The 18616-nt window shown below is 34.0% G+C and overlaps 1 protein-coding gene across 5 annotated transcripts in view; it reads right to left on the bottom strand.

The window, feature by feature from the left end:
- LOC113498545 (scavenger receptor class B member 1-like) overlaps positions 1-18616 on the bottom strand; it is an 89415-nt gene that overhangs the window by 15631 nt on the left and 55168 nt on the right. The window contains exon 1 of one of the 5 annotated variants that reach the window (XM_026878580.1): positions 68-227. The exons of the other annotated variants lie outside the window; for them this stretch is intronic. Coding sequence (XP_026734381.1) covers positions 68-128 — 61 coding nt within the window. The 5' untranslated portion in view covers positions 129-227. Of the gene's footprint in view, positions 1-67; positions 228-18616 lie in introns of those variants that run through there. 5 annotated transcript variants of the gene reach the window in all.

The raw sequence follows: 18616 nt of genomic DNA, 5'->3' as shown, positions 1-18616 counted from the left end.
TTTTATAATGAAATTATATTCCCGTGCGATCATTTTCGACAACTTCAACGAGTACATAACAACTCACCGAGTAATCCTTTGACAGTTGTCTGAACAAAAACAAGCACTAAATAATCTTCAGTATACATTTTTAATTAGTTAATTAAAAATAAATATTAAATCCTTCATAAGAATACTTGAGAACACTTCCTCACACTTTTCATAGAAATATAATGACACGTTTAGTTTTTAATAAGCGTAATTTAAACTAGCAGTTGCCCGCGACTTCGTCCGCGTCGTTGGAAGATATAAGTTATGGCACCTTGGGTAACAATATCGCAATTTTCTTACGGAACCCGAATATTTTTTAAATAAATTATAGCCTATGTTCGGCGGGGATAATGTAGCTTCCCAACAGTGAAAGAATTTTTCAAATCGGACCAGTAGTTTCGAAGCCTATTCGTGACAATCAAACAAACAAACAATCAAATATTTCCTCTTTATAATATTAGTATAGATGTACAAAGTTATTATGTAATACATACGTTGCAAAATTGCATTACAGCAAATTGTTATGTGTACAATGTCAGCAATTTTCTTTTGAGGGCAAAATACGTGATGAGATTCATATGTAAGCTAGCTGCTGCCCGCGACTCTGCCCGGTACACATAAAAACGGGAATAGAAAATCGTCCACTGAAAATGATCCCACGGGAACATAAATTCGGGATAAAAACTATTCTATGTGTTTATTCTGTTTATAAACTATCTGTGTACCAAGTTTCGTCTAAATCCGTTCAGTGGTTTTTGCGTGAAAGGGTATCAAACATCTATCCTTGTTTACAAATTTTCGCGTTTATAATATTAGCAGGATAGTCATTTGTGGGTCCCGGTTGTTATTTATACATCTTTGACAGTCGTTACAGGTAGTCGGAAGCTAGGAAGTCTGACAACCAGTCTAAGGGGTATCGTGTTGCCCAGGTAACTGGGTTGAGGAGGTCAGATAGGCAGTCGCTCCTTGTAAAACACTCGTACTTAGCTGAAACCGGTTAGACTGGAAGCCGACCCCAACATAGTTGGGAAAAGGCTAGGATGATGATTTAAAAGGTTTTTTTTATATATTTTTGCTGTTTGAATCATTTTCGTGAATTGTGTATTATTATAGATATATTAATATTCTACTGCCCAGACTAGATTTCTAATACTAGATCTTCAAGTTTTTTTTTTAGATAATAAGTATATCTATGCAAACGGTTTTTGCAAATCTACCAATATTGTATTTTAGATAAAATTATTAAAACTAGATAAACTTGTAATTCTAATACGGCCACAGATAAAGCTTCAGCCTGATTCATCTAAGGTTAAGCAACGTTTGTCGAGGCCAAGCCGAGGATGGGTGACGATTTTTAGCCTTAGTGAAAACCCGCTTTTTATACCTGCTTACTGTAGTATTAGGATGGGTGACCTTAACTCCTTTCGCTAAAATGGCAAGTCAATAAAATTCAATATGGCCGCCGAAGGTCATTGACCTCATATTAAATATCTATTACAGGTTATAAAAGGCAATTTGACTGTTTATTACTAAACTGCAATAAACTTTATACATTTAAAGACTTCAATTATTTGAATTAAATAGTTATTATGACTCCGTTTGTCAAAAACGTGTAAAACTCTCGCCTAAAGAGTCTTTTTTCTCGCTCTAACAAATGACAGATTTGTGTGACAGAAAAGGATAGAAGCATAGAGAAGAAAAAAATTGTAACGTCAGATGTCCTAAATCTACAAAGTTTAAGACTTGTAGGGTGTAATCTCAGGACCTACTAAACCGATTTTGAAGATACTTTTATCAATAGACAACTAATGTTAATCTATATCATAATATAAGCTTTAAATTAACTCAAATGATGACAAATAAAACGTACGGGTTTAACAAACATTAAGTTTGACAGTTTGAAATCTCATCAAATGACAATAAGGTCGATTATCGCGTGTCAAGCTAATAGCTCGTGAAGGTTCCGGGCAGGATCTTGAGAGTCAGGCCATTAGGTGATCTGACCGTGATCTTGAGATTTTAATTAGAGCTTGTTATTAAATAGAATGATTATGTAATATGAATACGCGGCACAGGTATTCAATTTATTGTTGAGGGAGTTAAAAAAAGAGTTTTTTAAACTGCTCTTACGCTTCGTTATTTAGGGGTTTAAACGGATTGAAAACTTCAAAATTTTGTATATGACCTTTTTTGTCAAGTGACGTGAATTTGACTTGTCAGTTCAATCTATACTAATATGTAAAGCTGAAGAGTTTGTTTGTTTGTTTGAACGCGCTCATCTCAGGAACTACTGGTCCAAATTAAAAAATATTTTTGTGTTGAATAGACCATTCATCGAGGAAGGCTTTAAGCTATAAACCATCACGCTGCGACTAATAGGAGCGAAGATACAATGGAAAATGTGAAAAAAACAGGGCAGGTATAAATCATAACTTATGTCTTCTAACCACGCGGACGAAGTCGCAGGCAACAGCTAGTACCGGATAAAAATTGATTTACAATACAAGTTGGTCATCAATTGATCAAATTTTGTATGGTGGGGGATTGAAGGGCCAACTGTTCTTTAGCTGTTTTTTAGCATCGTAAGAATATTGTAACGTTAATTTGACTTCAAATTAATTATGAATAAGTTTATAACACATCTTGTTTCAAAGTAACTGCGAATTAACATAAAATAGCAACAAAAATGCTAATCTGTCAAATCATTTGTAAACAATGACATTTGCAGAGCAAAACCAACCTTGTATCAATGTTATAAGTTCAATATTCCCTTGACAAAAAATTAGAGCAATATCTTCTAAGTTGCCTGCATTGGAAATTGAACCTTATTGCGTAACTTTAAGGTTTTTAGTTCGTTTGTGACATTTATAAAGTCAAGTTCAAAGTCGTTTTTGTTTATAGGAAATAATTTGTTTATATTTTAATACCGTTATGTTAATTTGAACTTTTCGTTGTTTATTATTATTATTGATATTATAATCTATTTATTTATTGTTCCAATAAAAAAAATACGGATACCAAAAACCGGTTGTGGTACAGTGGTTGGTAGTTTGGATTTGAACAGCATAGATGTAGGTTCGATAATAATTTAAAAAAAATTGTTAATTTATTTTTCCTATGTGTAAGTACCTACTGATGTAAAATAACGTGATTTATCTCGTTTCTTAAGGTCAACGCTTACATCATAATAAGCTTATCAAAATCGATTCAGCGGTTTAAAGGTGAAAGCGTAACAGACAAACTAAAAGTTACTGTCGTATTTTTAATCTTTATATTATAATCTATTCTAATATATGAAGCTGAAGAGTTTGTTTGTTTGTTTGAACGCGCTAATCTCAGGACCTACTGCTCCAAATTGAAAAATTATTTTAAGGTGAATAGACCATTCATCGAGGAAGGCTTTAGGCTATAAACCATCACGCTGCGACTAACAGGAGCGAAGATACAATGGAAAATGTAAAAAAAAACAGGGCAGGTATAAATCATAACTTATATCTTCTACCCACGGGGACCAAGTCGCGGGCAACAGCTAGGTCTACTATACGTGTGAAGTCACTGGACTCCTCCTAAACGGCTGGACCGATAAGAATAGGTTTTTCAGTAAGTATACGTTTGTAAGATTTAGATCCAAAAAAGGTAGCAAATACTTGGTGTAGATTGAATATTATACTGCAGATTAAAACAAAGGTTTTGTTTTGTAAAAAATATATTTTTGAACTTTGCTTATAAAGGATATAAAACATTTTGTAAAACTATTAAATGATGTAACGGTTTACTCACGCGTATTTATCGGGGTAACCCGACTAGTTTCATCAGTCAGTTTTAGTCGGAGTCAGTTTGACTCGCGATCCCGCCGCGTCTGCTCATGATTAAGGACTCCGGTTGGGTTCGAAACTAGTCGGGCGATACCGATAAATACGCGTGAGTAAACCGTTACATCATTTAATAATGAATCAGTCTCACGATAGTTATTATAAAAAAAAAGTTTGTGAAATTGTAGGGGGTAACCTGAGGAACTAAACAACTGATTTTTGATAATCTTTTACTAATATATCTATATCTTTTATTCATTTTACCAATAGAAAGTCACGTTATTAATGAGTGTCATAAGCTAATAGCATAAGTTAAAGAATAAACAAAAAACAAAATGTTATTATTATATTACAGGTTTTAAGGTTCTTAATTATTTAATTTATTTTAATTAGAAACATAATATAACTGTGTCATTGTATTCTTAACTATGTTTCATGAGATCTTTTTGGTTAATTGAATGTAACCGCTCGTCAAACGGTTAAAATATACTTAGTTAAAGTTTAACTAGAGTTCAATGTATTTTGATCGCTGATCTGATAGTTATCTGGTAGTGTCAAACTTTTGGGCTTTCACTCTTGACCATGTAGACAAAAATTGAGTATTGATCACTACGCTTGCTTTTTACGATTTCAAATTCCAAAATTTAGATTGATTATTTATTACAGACCTATTCTAAGAGTTTAGTTTTCAAAAAGCCTTAACTTGACGATGGATTAGCGTTATCACGAATCGGAAACTTCAAATGTATGTGAATGACATTCCTTTTAGACAAGTGACGTGACTTTGACTTGTCAGTTCAATACATTCGGGAGATTTGATCAGCACCTGAAGTGATATAACTTATTATAACTACAGACTATGGTTTCTAAAAATGTTTTCCTTCACCGTTGTTCAGTGGTATCTTAGATGATAGGTATTTGACTTAAAAATATCTTAGTCGTTAGTTAGACAGATTTACCAAAAAATTTGAATACGTCTTTTTCATTTTATCACATAATTAAAAAATTAGGTAGATTAAAAGCACTTAGGATGTTAAGATGTATGTTAGTGGAGGCTAGTAACATCACTTGCTAGTAAAAAGCGTACTGGTAAGTGACGTCATACGAGATAATACCAATACCATCCAAGGAACTGGTTACCATAGTATCCTATTGCAAGAATCGACAATTGTCAAGGAACTAGCTGTTGCCCGCGACTTCGTCCCCGTGGGTAGAAGATATAAGTTATCTTCGCTCCTATTAGTCGCAGCGTGATGATTTATAGCCTAAAGCCTTCCTCGATGAATGATCTATTCAACACAAAAATAATTTTTCAATTTGGACCAGTAGTTCCTGAGATTAACGCGTTCAAACAAACAAACAAACAAACTCTTCAGCTTTATATATTAGTATAGAGTATAGATTTACATCATCATGTTCAGTTGCCGCCATAAAGTCTATGACAACCATTTTAAATCCAAAAATGATATGCAAAAATCGAATAAAGATTTATGTTCTTATTAACATAATAATTGATATATAGCCAATGATATAACCATTATTGCAAAACTTAGTTTTAATGAGGCTATATCACATCCTTGTGAGCAAACACCCACTTTACAACCGAAATAGTCGGAAGCAAGTATATGGTAATATGTTGGTCACTAGAGGTCATAATTTGGACTTGACCGAGTATATTGAATTCATATTATAAGGACAAGTGATTCAGTTCGCTGTATTTGCGAGTTTCATTACCCTTGAGGTTACATAACATTATGTAGTTTCATTTCGAGGTGAAGATTTTGTGTTTGTTTCGATTTTCTTTTGGTATATGGTACAAATAAGTGACGTAATAAAAATAGGTAATTATGATAGAAGTTTCTGAAATGTAAGATCGTGTCAATTGTTTGATAATGTGGCTGTTTATGTGAGGTTCGAGGCTCGTGGCTAAACTACAACTGCACAAGTTGATCGATCACAGCTTAAGCTTACATGGATGACCGTCTATGCCATAACGAGTTCCTCCCTGTTTCAAATGGCGTTCAATTGTGAGTCTCGTCTATTATTTACACGTCTTTGACAATCGTTAGACAGAAGCTAGAGAGTCTGACAACCAGTCTAACTAAAGGGTATCGTGTTGCCCAGGTAACTGTGTTGAGGAGGTCAGATAGGCAGTCACTCCTTTTAAAACACTGGTACTTAGCTGCATCCTGTTAGACTGGAGGCCGACTCCAACATAGTTGGGAAAACGAGGATGATAATGGCATGTTACTTTGAAAGAAGGTCTATTGATGGCAACGGTTTAAATTTCAATTTCACGCATTCAAAACCGTTCATAGGAACCTGGTGGTTTCAAGTAAAACTGGGTTACCTAATAATGAGGTGACCTCTATTGATTAAGTGAGCGGGAAACAAATCATCATTGGCCTAGCCTTTTCCCAACTATTTTGGGGTCGGCGGGAAACAAATGAGTCCCAATAAATTATTGGAAAACATAAACCTTAACCTTGTGATCCCTTGCTCATCTATCACCGATTTGACTCATGACCGCCATAATCATTAGCTTAACCTAGCAGACACGTTTGAACAACTTAGCATGCAAATTACTGGCCCCAAATAGATACTTCCGATATAGGAGATAACTTCGTTTTGAAGGTCTATCCGCGTTTTTTGAATGATTTAGGTGATCAAGGTTCGCAGAAATAACGGTTGAGGTTATGTGTCCCAAGTCGAAATAGTATTTAATTAGAATTGTGTGATTAAATGCCCTTGGATTGGGCAAAAATCAATAGTTCCCAACATAATATATGGTCAGCCATGCAAAATTTAAAGAACTGATGTCACTTTTGGATGGTAAGCGAAACTTTAATGGTAACTTGAATGGCCTCAGCCCATCTGTGGAACTTACTGAGAGCTTAGAGGATGTTCAAATTAAAATGGAAAACTTCAAATGTATGTGAATGACATTCCTTTTCGACAAGTGACGTAACTTTGACTTGTCAGTTCAATACATTGGAGTTATTTGTGAGCGTTAGCACTTGACAGCTTACATTTAGTGTCTTTCTTTTCATATATAAGTAATAAGAAAGGGAGAGATGATGATCTGTATAAACTTAAAATTGTGGAGTTATTTTTGCCGTTTCCTCTCTACAGTTTGAACATTTAAGACGCGGTGTAGGGCGGGCGGATATAGATGGTTTTTGTTTGTTTAAAGTTCAGAAATGCTGTTTCTATTTGATTAATGACAAATTAATAATATTGTACACGTTTCACTGTTTACATTTAATTTTACTTACCAATGATATTTAGAAAAAAATAACACAAACCACAACTTTCAAACGGCTATACAGATTCCCACATAATCCACCTCTTAAACAAAAGAAACTAAATTGAAATCCCTCAATCCGTTCGGGAGCTATGATACCACAAACAGACAGACAGACACGTCAAAACTAATAACACCCATCTTTTTGCGTCGGATGTAAAAATTTAAAACCAAAATACGTTTTATTAATTTTTATTTCATATTGAAGTCTAAAACCATATTGTTCATCAACCTTGGCATTTAAAACCTAAAATCAATTCGTAATGAGCCATCAAAAAACCTGTTTTTGAATCCAATTCGCTATGTTTTAATATATCTCATAAATTTATAATTAATGGTATCATGAACTTATATCCTATACCGATGATGAATCGATATTACGTCACTGAACGACGATTTTACGCTTATATTTTTCGGTTAAAATTTATTAATTATAGTCATCATAAGCTAAAGGATAATTTATTGATTTAATTTCCAAAAGTTTTGAAGTTTTTGTCACACGTGCCTGTGGCGGTATCAAAATCAAAATCAAAATCAAAAGTTTTCATTTCAAGTAGACCGTTTTCCAGGCACTTTCAAAACGTTAAGGTGATGGCTCTAGTTGCGCGGTTCCAAAGTGTCACTCTTATGGAGAAGAACCGGCGAGAAACTCCATAAGTAACTCTTTTTAAAAGTAAATGTATACAATATAATTTTTACAAATATTATGTTTATGCAAGAACAGCGTAAAATGGTAAAATGATAAAAAAATAATAATAAATCCAACAATGGAAAAAAGGTAAATTCTACTGGGGTTTACACTGTTGATGCATTTACAAGGCAAAGGCGAAAAAAAAGCAAAATGAATATTTATTGTATTTTTAATGTATCACAGTGGGGGCTAGTAACATCACTTGCTAGTAAAAAGCGTACTGGTAAGTGACGTCACACGAGATTTTTAATCACTGTAGCCTCTTCATTTCAAGGAATAAAATAAAAAACACGTATCTAAATATTTTTGGAAATCTGTCTGTCGGACGGACTAAATAGATTTTTTTTTGTCAGATAATTATTACTGTATTTTCATTTTTTATAGCATTGCCATTATGATGAAGATTATTTATTGATCTTTTCTCTAGATCTTCAGATCTCAGGATACCTCATCTGAAACCTAACCAAATAAGGGGGTATCCTTTGGTTAGCCATAAGACTTGACACCCACTCCCTCGGGGGAGGAAATGGGTAGTGTCAGACTCTTACTGACTAAACCTGAACCGCTGTGCTACGTCATCCGCCTTTAGTCGCTACGCGGCAATGCATCAGAACCTAAGTCACAATTATATATTGACGTCACTCTCTTTTGACGGGCCTGTTGGTCTAGTGGTTAGTGACCCTGACTGCTATACCGGAGGTCGTGGGTTCGATTCCCGCCCAGGACAAATGTTGCGTGATGAGCATGATCATTTGTTGTGGTGTCTGGGTGTAATTTATCTATAATATGTATGTATTTAGAAATATATAAGTAAGTTTATCAGTTGTCTGGTTACCATAACAAAAGCTCTGCTTAGCTTGGGATCAGATAACCGTGTGTGAGTTGTCCCAGGATATATTATATATTATTATTATCAATCTCACAAACCCTCTTCCGAAAATTCAAATCGATAAAATCATATTGAGTATATCGAAAATCGATTAAATGAATATTGACCTACATGTTATTAATTATTAAAATGATTGGTTACAGTTTCCTAACGATGTTATCAATTAAAGATAAAAACATTATGAATGATATATTAGTTTGTTCTTTTGATTACAAATGGGTATTTATATTTATTTTGGAATAAATTATTTTAGCAGTTAGCAGTTTATTACTTGTATTCTTGTATCCTTGTAACGTTGGAGGTTTTTCGGACATTTAAGTAAATCTTTTGGAACAAGCAATGGAAATCCGACATTGGAAATGTATTGGTGGATGACAGTGGGTCAGTTACAGGCTGGTGTTATTAGCAGCTTCAGTAATGGCGCCCCACCGTGGGGCATCTCATTAGCGCAGCGGTGGATCATTGTGATCAATGCTCGTTCTCTGTATGAGAGGCCAGGACCCAATTGAGTTATTTAAAGTTGACTGTGATTAATAAGAATTGGATTAAATTGGAACTATTCGTATTCTCCAAAGCATTTTACCAACGCAATAATTGGAAATGCATTGTTTTGACAGGGAGGGAGAGCTTATCGCTTCGTGTCATTTTAATCCAATTTCTATTAAAACATCGGCAATTGTAAATAGCAAAATTGGGGCCCAGCAGACGACCACAGGTTACTGGCTGGTTTAATTAACAGCTTCAGTAATGGCGCCCTACCGTGGGGCAAGTTCATAAGACCTTTTTTAATACACTTTAATTGTACACCATTAAAGCATTAATTACGGAATAAAAACTGAATCTTCTAGAAAGAGTCTTCAACCATTAAAATATATGTTTACTGCTTTTGTCTATAGGAATATTCCGAGATTATAAATAGACGAAATTACGCGGAAACTTGAAGTACTTTATTTTGTTATAATTATGTGTTAAAAACAGTTTCCTAATAGTTTTTATTGCGCCATTTTTATGTTTGTATGTGTGTGTGTAAAAAACTTTATAATTATAAGTTGTTATGAGGCCTATTTACTTTGCTAATCGATTTAATAAAAGGTTTTTGTATATGAATGTATTCTCCCACGTTTTAATACACTAAATTTTCTTGTTTGTTTGTTTGTCGTTCCGGTTCTTTTTCTTTCTTTTCTTTTACATAACGTGGCTTTTATATGTTTTAAATCTGCTGATTATTATTTTTTACCTTTTTTTGTATTCATTGGGTATTAACGGATGCCGAGTTGACCGATAACCTAAAATAGGTAGCAGGCTCGGACTGTATAATAGAAGGCGGTAGACCGAATGTTGTGGCGTACTTGGAAGAGGCCTATGTCCAGCAGTGGACCGCGATGATCGATTGAGTGTTTACCCGGAGGGATAGTTCGAAAAGGCGTGGGATGGGGAATACTAATTTTTGAGGCTTTTGCCCAGCGGTGAGCAAAATAATGAGAAGGTTTAGTTTTGTCAGTCGTTACAATTTTAACTGTTTAATAGCCTCATATAATAACCCATCAAAAAAAACAAACTATAAAATATTTTCATGATTATTTCACTTGCTTGCGGTTTTGTCATTATTTATAAACAGTTTGAAAACCACTAACTATAGATGATGTTTCATCATTATCTCGTCTGATCTATAATCACAGGGTGTTACAAAAATACTTGACCATATATACGCTTAAGGAGATCAAAAATGTCAAAAACACTTTACTGTCCTAATAAAACGTAGGCTTACATAAAATGATCATAACAACAAAATAGTTAACAGAGGTATATGATATATTTTTAGAGGTCTTTTATTTTCATAAAACAATTGCTTATTACTACAGAATTAAAAAAGTCAATAATTTTAACTTTAAAAACATCTACGTATTTTTTTTTATAAGCATAAGTTTCACAAATAACATTGTAGAAAAGTTAATAAAAACAGCGAACACCAATAAGCTAGAGAAAATTATTATTTTAAAAGTAACACATTATTATAACACCATATATATCTTGAGTGCCGATAGACAGCACTAGTCAGTGTCAAAATAACCAGTTTCTGCAACACCCTGTATAAACTAGCTGTATAATAATCATAGGATAATCTTGTCTGTTACAAGTTCACATAGAAACACACTTACTGTCCAATGTAACCGTATTTTAAAGGTTCAATAAACTTTTAACGTGTAGATATATACATAATGTCTTTAATTAATTATTTTAAACTTAAGATCGCGACCTCAAAAACCGGGCTGTCGATAAAAGCAATACCCTCCTTTAATGAAGTCGAATTATTCGGAGATTATATGTTAATCAAACGTTTCAGTTATCTCTGTAACAAATTTTATCGAAATCGGTCCAGCAGTTTCGGCGTGGAGAAGCAACAAACATACACACTTTTTTTTTATAATAACTATCATGAGACTGATTCATTGATCTAACGGTTTTCGCGAGTCGAACTTTCGACTCGCGATCCCGCCGCGTCTGCTCATGATTAAGGACTCCGGTCGGGTCCGAAACTAGTCGGGCTACCCCGATAAATACGCGTGAGTAAACCGTTACATCATTTAATAAACATACACGCATATAAGTACACATACTTTCCCATTTCTAATACTTATTAGTGTAATGTCGTTTCTGTGCATGGCAACGAGCAATTTTTTCAAAGAAAGCTTCTATTCTATTATTAGTAGCAATAGTGTTAACTAAACTATACTTTTGCTACAAATAAAATATTGATCACCATATTTACCGTTTAATATTGGTGATTAAAAAACATCATGAGGAAACCGGTACATTTAAGTTTTCAAGGGGTGTATTAACCCACCTCAGACGCCTAACGTTTTAACTTAAGGGCTGTAACAGTAAATGTCAATATTATAAATTTCTAATTAGGTATTGTGTTAGCAAAGTGCTTAAAATAATACCAATGCAATGGTGTAATTTAATTCATTGGCCATTATAAATAGCGGAATTGGGGGTCCCGGCTATTTAGTAATCTGTGGTCCAGGTCAAAAAGTCTATGAAGGAATGAAGGATAGCTGTCATTTTATTAGAAAGGAGTTAAGCATTATAATTAATAGCTGTCTGCGGTTTGTCCACAACCTAGAACAGCCGTTAGTAAAAAAAACCCAATTATTTAACGGTATATGTTACTGTAGTTTTCTTTTTTTACTTTTTTAAATATAATAATTATATTATTTGATGTATTGATGATTATGGTTACCGCATTGAATAAAGATTGCTGTGAAAGGGTATCAGGCTGGTGTTTTTTTACAGTTTTGTTAATGGCGCCCTAACGTGGGGCAGCTCATAAGCTCTTTTACTGAAGATATTATTTTTTAAATATCTATGTATGCATTGGTTTAAACAAAGATTTGGCTTTCGATATGGTTAAAAAAATTAAGTTATTATTGTAGTGTAGGATTTTTTAGTTTCGGTATTGGCGCCCTACCGTGGGGCAGTTGACAATCGTGGAACCACGAACCTTATCAAATATCAATGCTTGTTCTCTGGGTAAAACTGGGTTTTTATTAAAAAAAACCTTATAAACCATTTTTTGCATTGTTTACTTCCAATCAAAACAAAACATTGCATCCGGGGTCAATTAATCAACAAAAAATATAAAATAATTAAACTCAAATCAATAACTGACCTTGAAAGAAACATTTTAATCCCACGTTCTTCTAGATTAGCAGAAAAATACGGAATTCTAAAAATAGTGAAGAATTTTTTGCAAAAAATATGTTAAGTCATAGGAAACTCCACATAGATTAGTTTTTGTGCAACGAATCATCATTGCAAAAAAGCCTGTTCTTCATATAAAAATAGAAAACTAGTTGAGCCCCGCGTTGTTGCCCGATTTTTTAAATACAAAAAGAATATTACCCACTTTACAAATATGATTTGATAACTAGCTTAAGGCAAAGAGACAAAAATTCATTTTGTTCTGGTAAAGTGTCCTAAATTATAAAATCTTTTGATCCACAATGTGAGCTATAACTGTAGCATACATTATCAAAATTGGTTCACCCGTTTGACCTCAAAGAGATGAAAACATACATACACACTAATTCTTGTCATTATCTACGTTAATCCAAAGCTTCGACCTTCACACTAAGCGTTATCAAAATTGATCCAGCCGTTTTAGATGAAGTTATCAATATACAAACGGACACAATTCGCCTTTATGACATAAGTCTGAGAGAACCATTGTATTTGATTGAATGGAAATTTACCGTAAAGTAAAAAAGTGGTAAATATATCTGAGGCAAAATTCGGTAAAAACTATATTGATTGGCATTGACTGATGATTGTAAATTAAAATACTAATGTTTATGTTTTTTATAATAAAATACAGCTACTTATAACAAAAACAATATCGTATTAGTTCCAAAAAAACTCTACAATGAGGTCATTTATATAAACCCTAAATATAACCCGTGAATAGCGGAATTAAAGGTAAGATTGGTTCAATCTTGCCTTGGGGTCCTGGAACCCAAGAATCACACATCATCACAGATATTCCTGTTGCTATTGTGACCACGAATATCAAAAATACTGAACAAAATAAATATTAATGTAGGTTCCCATACATTTTTATTGTAAATGATGCAGAATTCTTCCTCCACAAATCCAACTCGCACTTGACCTGTTTTTCAATCGTCACGCTCTTATAGTTTCACGAAAATAATTTTAGTGATTTACATAACAACGCGTAACAAATGTATTTTCGCATTATTAATACATTATATGTCTTAATTGGCACTTAAAATCACAACGTTAAACCGTCGGCTGGGAGTGTATCTATAAGTCTGACGGATGTATGGCAATGTTAAACCTCTTTGCAAGGTAAAAACTAGATTTCACAGTCTAGCAACAGCCAATAAAGTCAACAAGACGCTTTTCCCGATCTAGTATGAAACTAGTAGATTATTATGTATAGGCATAAATCGCAAAGATAGAGAGCTCTAAAAGAGAACGGTGGAGGCCTTTACCCATTTGAGGGATCTGACAGAGGCTATATGAAAAAAAGTAGATTCATCCGAAAATATCTTAGATTTAATCATGAATTAACAACTCGGGCCTATTCCGCAACTAGTCAACAACTTTCTCAAACATTTTGCTCCTTATCAATTCTGTATCAAATTACTTTACAAATACACGTTTATAAGGGACCAAATCAAAGGCAACTTCTTGTTTCCGTTCTAAAAATAACTTAAAAATCGAAAAACAAGATATAAAGATATATTTAGAGCGAACTCGTTCTCCTAAACTTGTATGTCGAGTATACGAAAATATGTTTATGTGCAGTATGAGACGGGTATTTTGAATAAACATGGGGTCTTAAAAAAATATTTAAGATTATCTTGCTTTTGCGTAGCGTTTTTCTCAGGCAAAAACTAAAAACTTTTCGTTGGCTCCTGGTCTCACTTAAATTAATAAGTTTCCTTTTTAACCCCTGCCACAAAAAGAGGGGTTTTACAAGTTTGTTGTGTCTATCTGTCTCTCTGCTTGTCTGTCTATTTGTGGCATCAGAACTCCCAAACGGATTGAGCGATTTCAATTTAGTATATTTTGTATTAAAGACGCATGTTGATGAATACTTTCAAACCATGCTGCGACATGCTCGAAAATAATCGGTCAATCTTTGAAATTGAGTATAAGGCACGCTGATGCCTCCCTCTTAGTAAAATCTGACACTCCCACTCAGCCCAAAGCAGGATGAGTCATTTCATGATTACCCAGCCGAAAAAAAAACGGGAGGTCTTATAAGCAGTCACTCCAACGAAGCTGACCCCAACATAGTTGGGAAAAAGCTAGGATGATGATGATGTCATTTTTAGCAAAGTTTGACCGACACATAATAGCAGATGACCCTATTTCAAAATGGCTACTCAATAGAATCAGCTGTCACCTACTCCCGGATTTAAAAGTATGCTCAAATAAATCAGTTGTCAGATTAACTAGTCACGAATGAGATTGATTGATCACAAGACTTACAGAACACAGTGTTATATATTTGACAGATGACCGACGATTTATAGTTTTTTGTTTAGAGTGTGGAGAAACCTCTGTAAGTCCGTCTAAGTATTTTAAGCCCATAAGAATAATTTAATTACTTGTTTATCGCTTTTAATGTAACGAAATTAAATAATTTAACAATTTGTAGGCGGGTAGGTAAAAAAATTGTTTGCGTTGGAAATAATTTAAATTTTATATGATTAGAGTTGCTTTGCCATGTGACGGGTTGCGTCGTGTACAAAACGCTTTATAAGTCAACTAGCTTAGCTAACTAGCTAACGCAATTTTATCCACATGCCTATAAAACGTACCTACATATGTACTTCTTTAGGTCTAACTTTAAAAGTGCACGCATTGTCTCTCCGTTTTTTATAACATATTTCATCCTATCATAGCGTGATAGTTAATATATTTTATTTTATTTATTTATTAGGTATACCAACAGCATAACATACATTTTTAACAAATTAGAAATTTAGTAACATATTATATACTAAAGTCTTTTTCAGTAAAAGGGCTATCTTACACTGAACAAATCTTCCAAATCGGACCAGTAATTCCTGAGATTAGCGTGTTCAAAAAACCAAACAAACTCTTCAGCTTCATAACATTAGTATAGATAAATAAATAATAACATTTACTTATATAATGGTCAAAGTTATTATTGATATCCATTTTGAAAATAAACAAAAAGGGCATTGACCGTGACGTTTAATAGTTAGTTTATTTTATAGATAACACTATCATAAGTCAATTGCGAATGTCTCTTTATCAAAATCGTCAAAATGACGTAAATGGCAATAATATACAATTTTATAGCGCCACCGAGACTATTAAAAATCATTATCATCGTCCTAGCCTTTTCCCAACTATGTTGGGGTCGGCTTCCAGTCTAACTGAATTCAGCTACCAGTGTTTTACAAGAAGCGACTGCCTATCTGACCTCCTCCAACAGTACAATGTCTTTATTTTGATGTTCGTCATCTGGTATTTGGAAAAATAAAGTTTATTTATTATACATTTAAATATCGGTTAATATAATGTCCTCTTAGAACAAGACTTTTAACATTGTGGGAGCGAGATAGCATTCTACACGGCGCAGAGCGGTATCTCTTTTCCACAATTCGACATTTTGTAAAAACGTCGCCATTTTGAAACTGTGACCGGTATAATTTTTCTTCAGTGCACATAATAAATGATAAAACTAGTCATTCCTGTATACTGGTATTTTACATACATAGTCAACTTTTTGGACTTCGAAATCCATTTATAGCTCTCAAAGACAAGTGACATTTAAATAATCAGTAAGGATAATTCGATATTTTATCAATTAAAAGACAAGTAAGGAGTTTTATCCTTTTTTTGTTTTAAATTGCAAACATTTAAGCCTAGGATAGCTTGACTTTGCATTCCTCGATCACACATGACATAAATATAATATTGGACAACTTTTACACAACGCCATCTAGTCTCAAATTAAACAAAGCTTCTATTATGAGTACTAGACAACTAATAAAGATACTCATATAAATTTTAAATACATACATATTCTAGATAAACTACACCCAGACACCGATCAAAAAACCATGCTTTTCCCATATACATTTGTCCTGGCTGGGACACGAACCCACGACTACCGGTATAGCAATCAGAGCTACTCACCACTAAACCAACAGGCCCAGGCAGATCAGGTCGCGCCCTTAAACCAATCTGCTAAATGTATATAAAATCTCTCAAATGTTTGTACGTGTTTAACGTGTCTCAAATGTCACCTGTCGACGTATCCTCACGTGTTATAAGTCACGTGACATGGTGACAAAAAAACTAAAATCATAACTCCACTGGCATAATTAATTGATTTACAAAACTTAATACGAAAATAAAAAAAATATATTCAAATATAGAATATTGATTGATGAATAATGTCAGTTTTAAACCATCAAATATTTCATAATGTATGACTACACAGCTTATAATTGTAATTGATTTGTAAATTAAAAAAATTAACAAGTTTTTGACCTGCATTGGCCTTGGTTTGTGACGGTGATTCGGCAAATATGTGATCTTTAGAATTTTAAACTTTTATTATTTTGCCAGGAAAAGCGGTTGGAATGTTATGATCGGATTATCTGTTTTGTAAAATTCCTGAGTCATAATCCTAATAATAATATTGTTGTTGAAGATGTATGTTTGATATTCTTTGACTTAAAAAGAACTAGTCTAATCAAGGAAAAATGATACGGTTTAATAGCTCTTCTCTTACATAGGTTAATATACAATTTAGAAGCTTTAAGTAAAAAAATTAAACGCGTGTAAAAATATGTACCTGCTACATTCATGGAATATGTTAAAAAAGTTCCACTAGTTTTAAAATAGACCGTGCGATCTCGAAAAAATTCCGACTAGTTTCGAAATAGACCGGTATGATTCGCAACTAATTGTGCAGTTTGGATTGAGCGTAATTAAATACACAAATGGGATACCTATCAAAACTAGGGACAATAAGTCTAAAAATGAAGAAAAACAATTTTTGAGAATCACACAAATGATTGTACTACGCGGGGATCGAACTCTTCATCTTTCAATGTGCAGAGATTACCGTTGATTGATAACTTATAATATACATGGTGATTTTTTTGTCGTCTTACAAAAGCAGCCCAGTTCATGTATCCGACGTTAAATACCCCTAGGTGCAATTATTATTTTTTTATCATCAACTAAGATAATAAGTACGAAGAAAAATTAAACAAGAGAAATCTGAAATATATCTACTCTTAAAAATGATAAAAACGCTGCCGCCCGCGCCCCTCCCCATTGTTACAAGGCTCGGACCGCGCTCGCAACAGAGCTGTGTTTCTAAAAAACTACTAATAAAAATTGCATTTTAAATTTATTCAAATCTCATAAATACCTATTTTTTTATCATGAACGTGTTCTTGTCATCGGATACATGAACTGGGCCGCTTTTGTAAGACGACTAAAAAATCACCGTGTATATTATTCAGCTATCCGTGAAGATAAACATTTATATACTTAATCTAGATATAAGGTGTCAACAGGATTGTCAGACCACCCGTTAGGAATTTGTTACTTAGATGTTAAGTGTCAAAAATTATCTATTAGTTATTCTAAAAACTTTTTGCATACGAAACTTATTATTTGTATAATATGTTGTAACAGTTTTTTGCTGTAATGATATTATCAGTATGTTCGTTGATATCAATAACAACGTGTTTTTTGCAAAAAATATCAACAAAAAATTCTTCCCATGACCATTAAAATGAATAATTATTTAATTAGCACTGACACTGGGTAATTTAATATAGCTATTGTTGGTTTTTAAGGTAATATTTAACTAATAATACTAGCCGGTAACTGTCCCACTGCAGGCCTCTCATACAGAGAACGAGCATTGATCACCACGCTTGTGAGCTGCCCCACGGTGGGGCGCCGTTACCGAAGCTGTTAATAACACCAGCCTGTAACTGTCCCACTGCAGGCCTCTCATACAGAGAACGAGCATTGATCACCACGCTTGTGAGCTGCCCCACGGTGGGGCGCCATTGCCGAAGCTGTTAATAACACCAGCCTGTAACTGTCCCACTGCAGGCCTCTCATACAGAGAACGAGCATTGACCACCACGCTTGTGAGCTGCTCCACGGTGGGGTGCCATTACCGAAGCTGTTAATAACACCAGCCTGTAACTGTCCCACTGCAGGCCTCTCATACAGAGAACGAGCATTGATCACCACGCTTGTGAGCTGCCCCACGGTGGGGCGCCATTACCGAAGCTGTTAATAACACCAGCCTGTAACTGTCCCACTGCAAGCCTCTCATACAGAGAACG

This window comes from Trichoplusia ni, chromosome 11 (genome assembly GCF_003590095.1).
Source record: "Trichoplusia ni isolate ovarian cell line Hi5 chromosome 11, tn1, whole genome shotgun sequence".
NCBI lineage: Eukaryota > Metazoa > Arthropoda > Insecta > Lepidoptera > Noctuidae > Trichoplusia > Trichoplusia ni.
The sequence above is the reverse complement of the archived record's forward strand: the minus strand, read 5'-3'. Positions and strand labels throughout refer to the sequence as shown.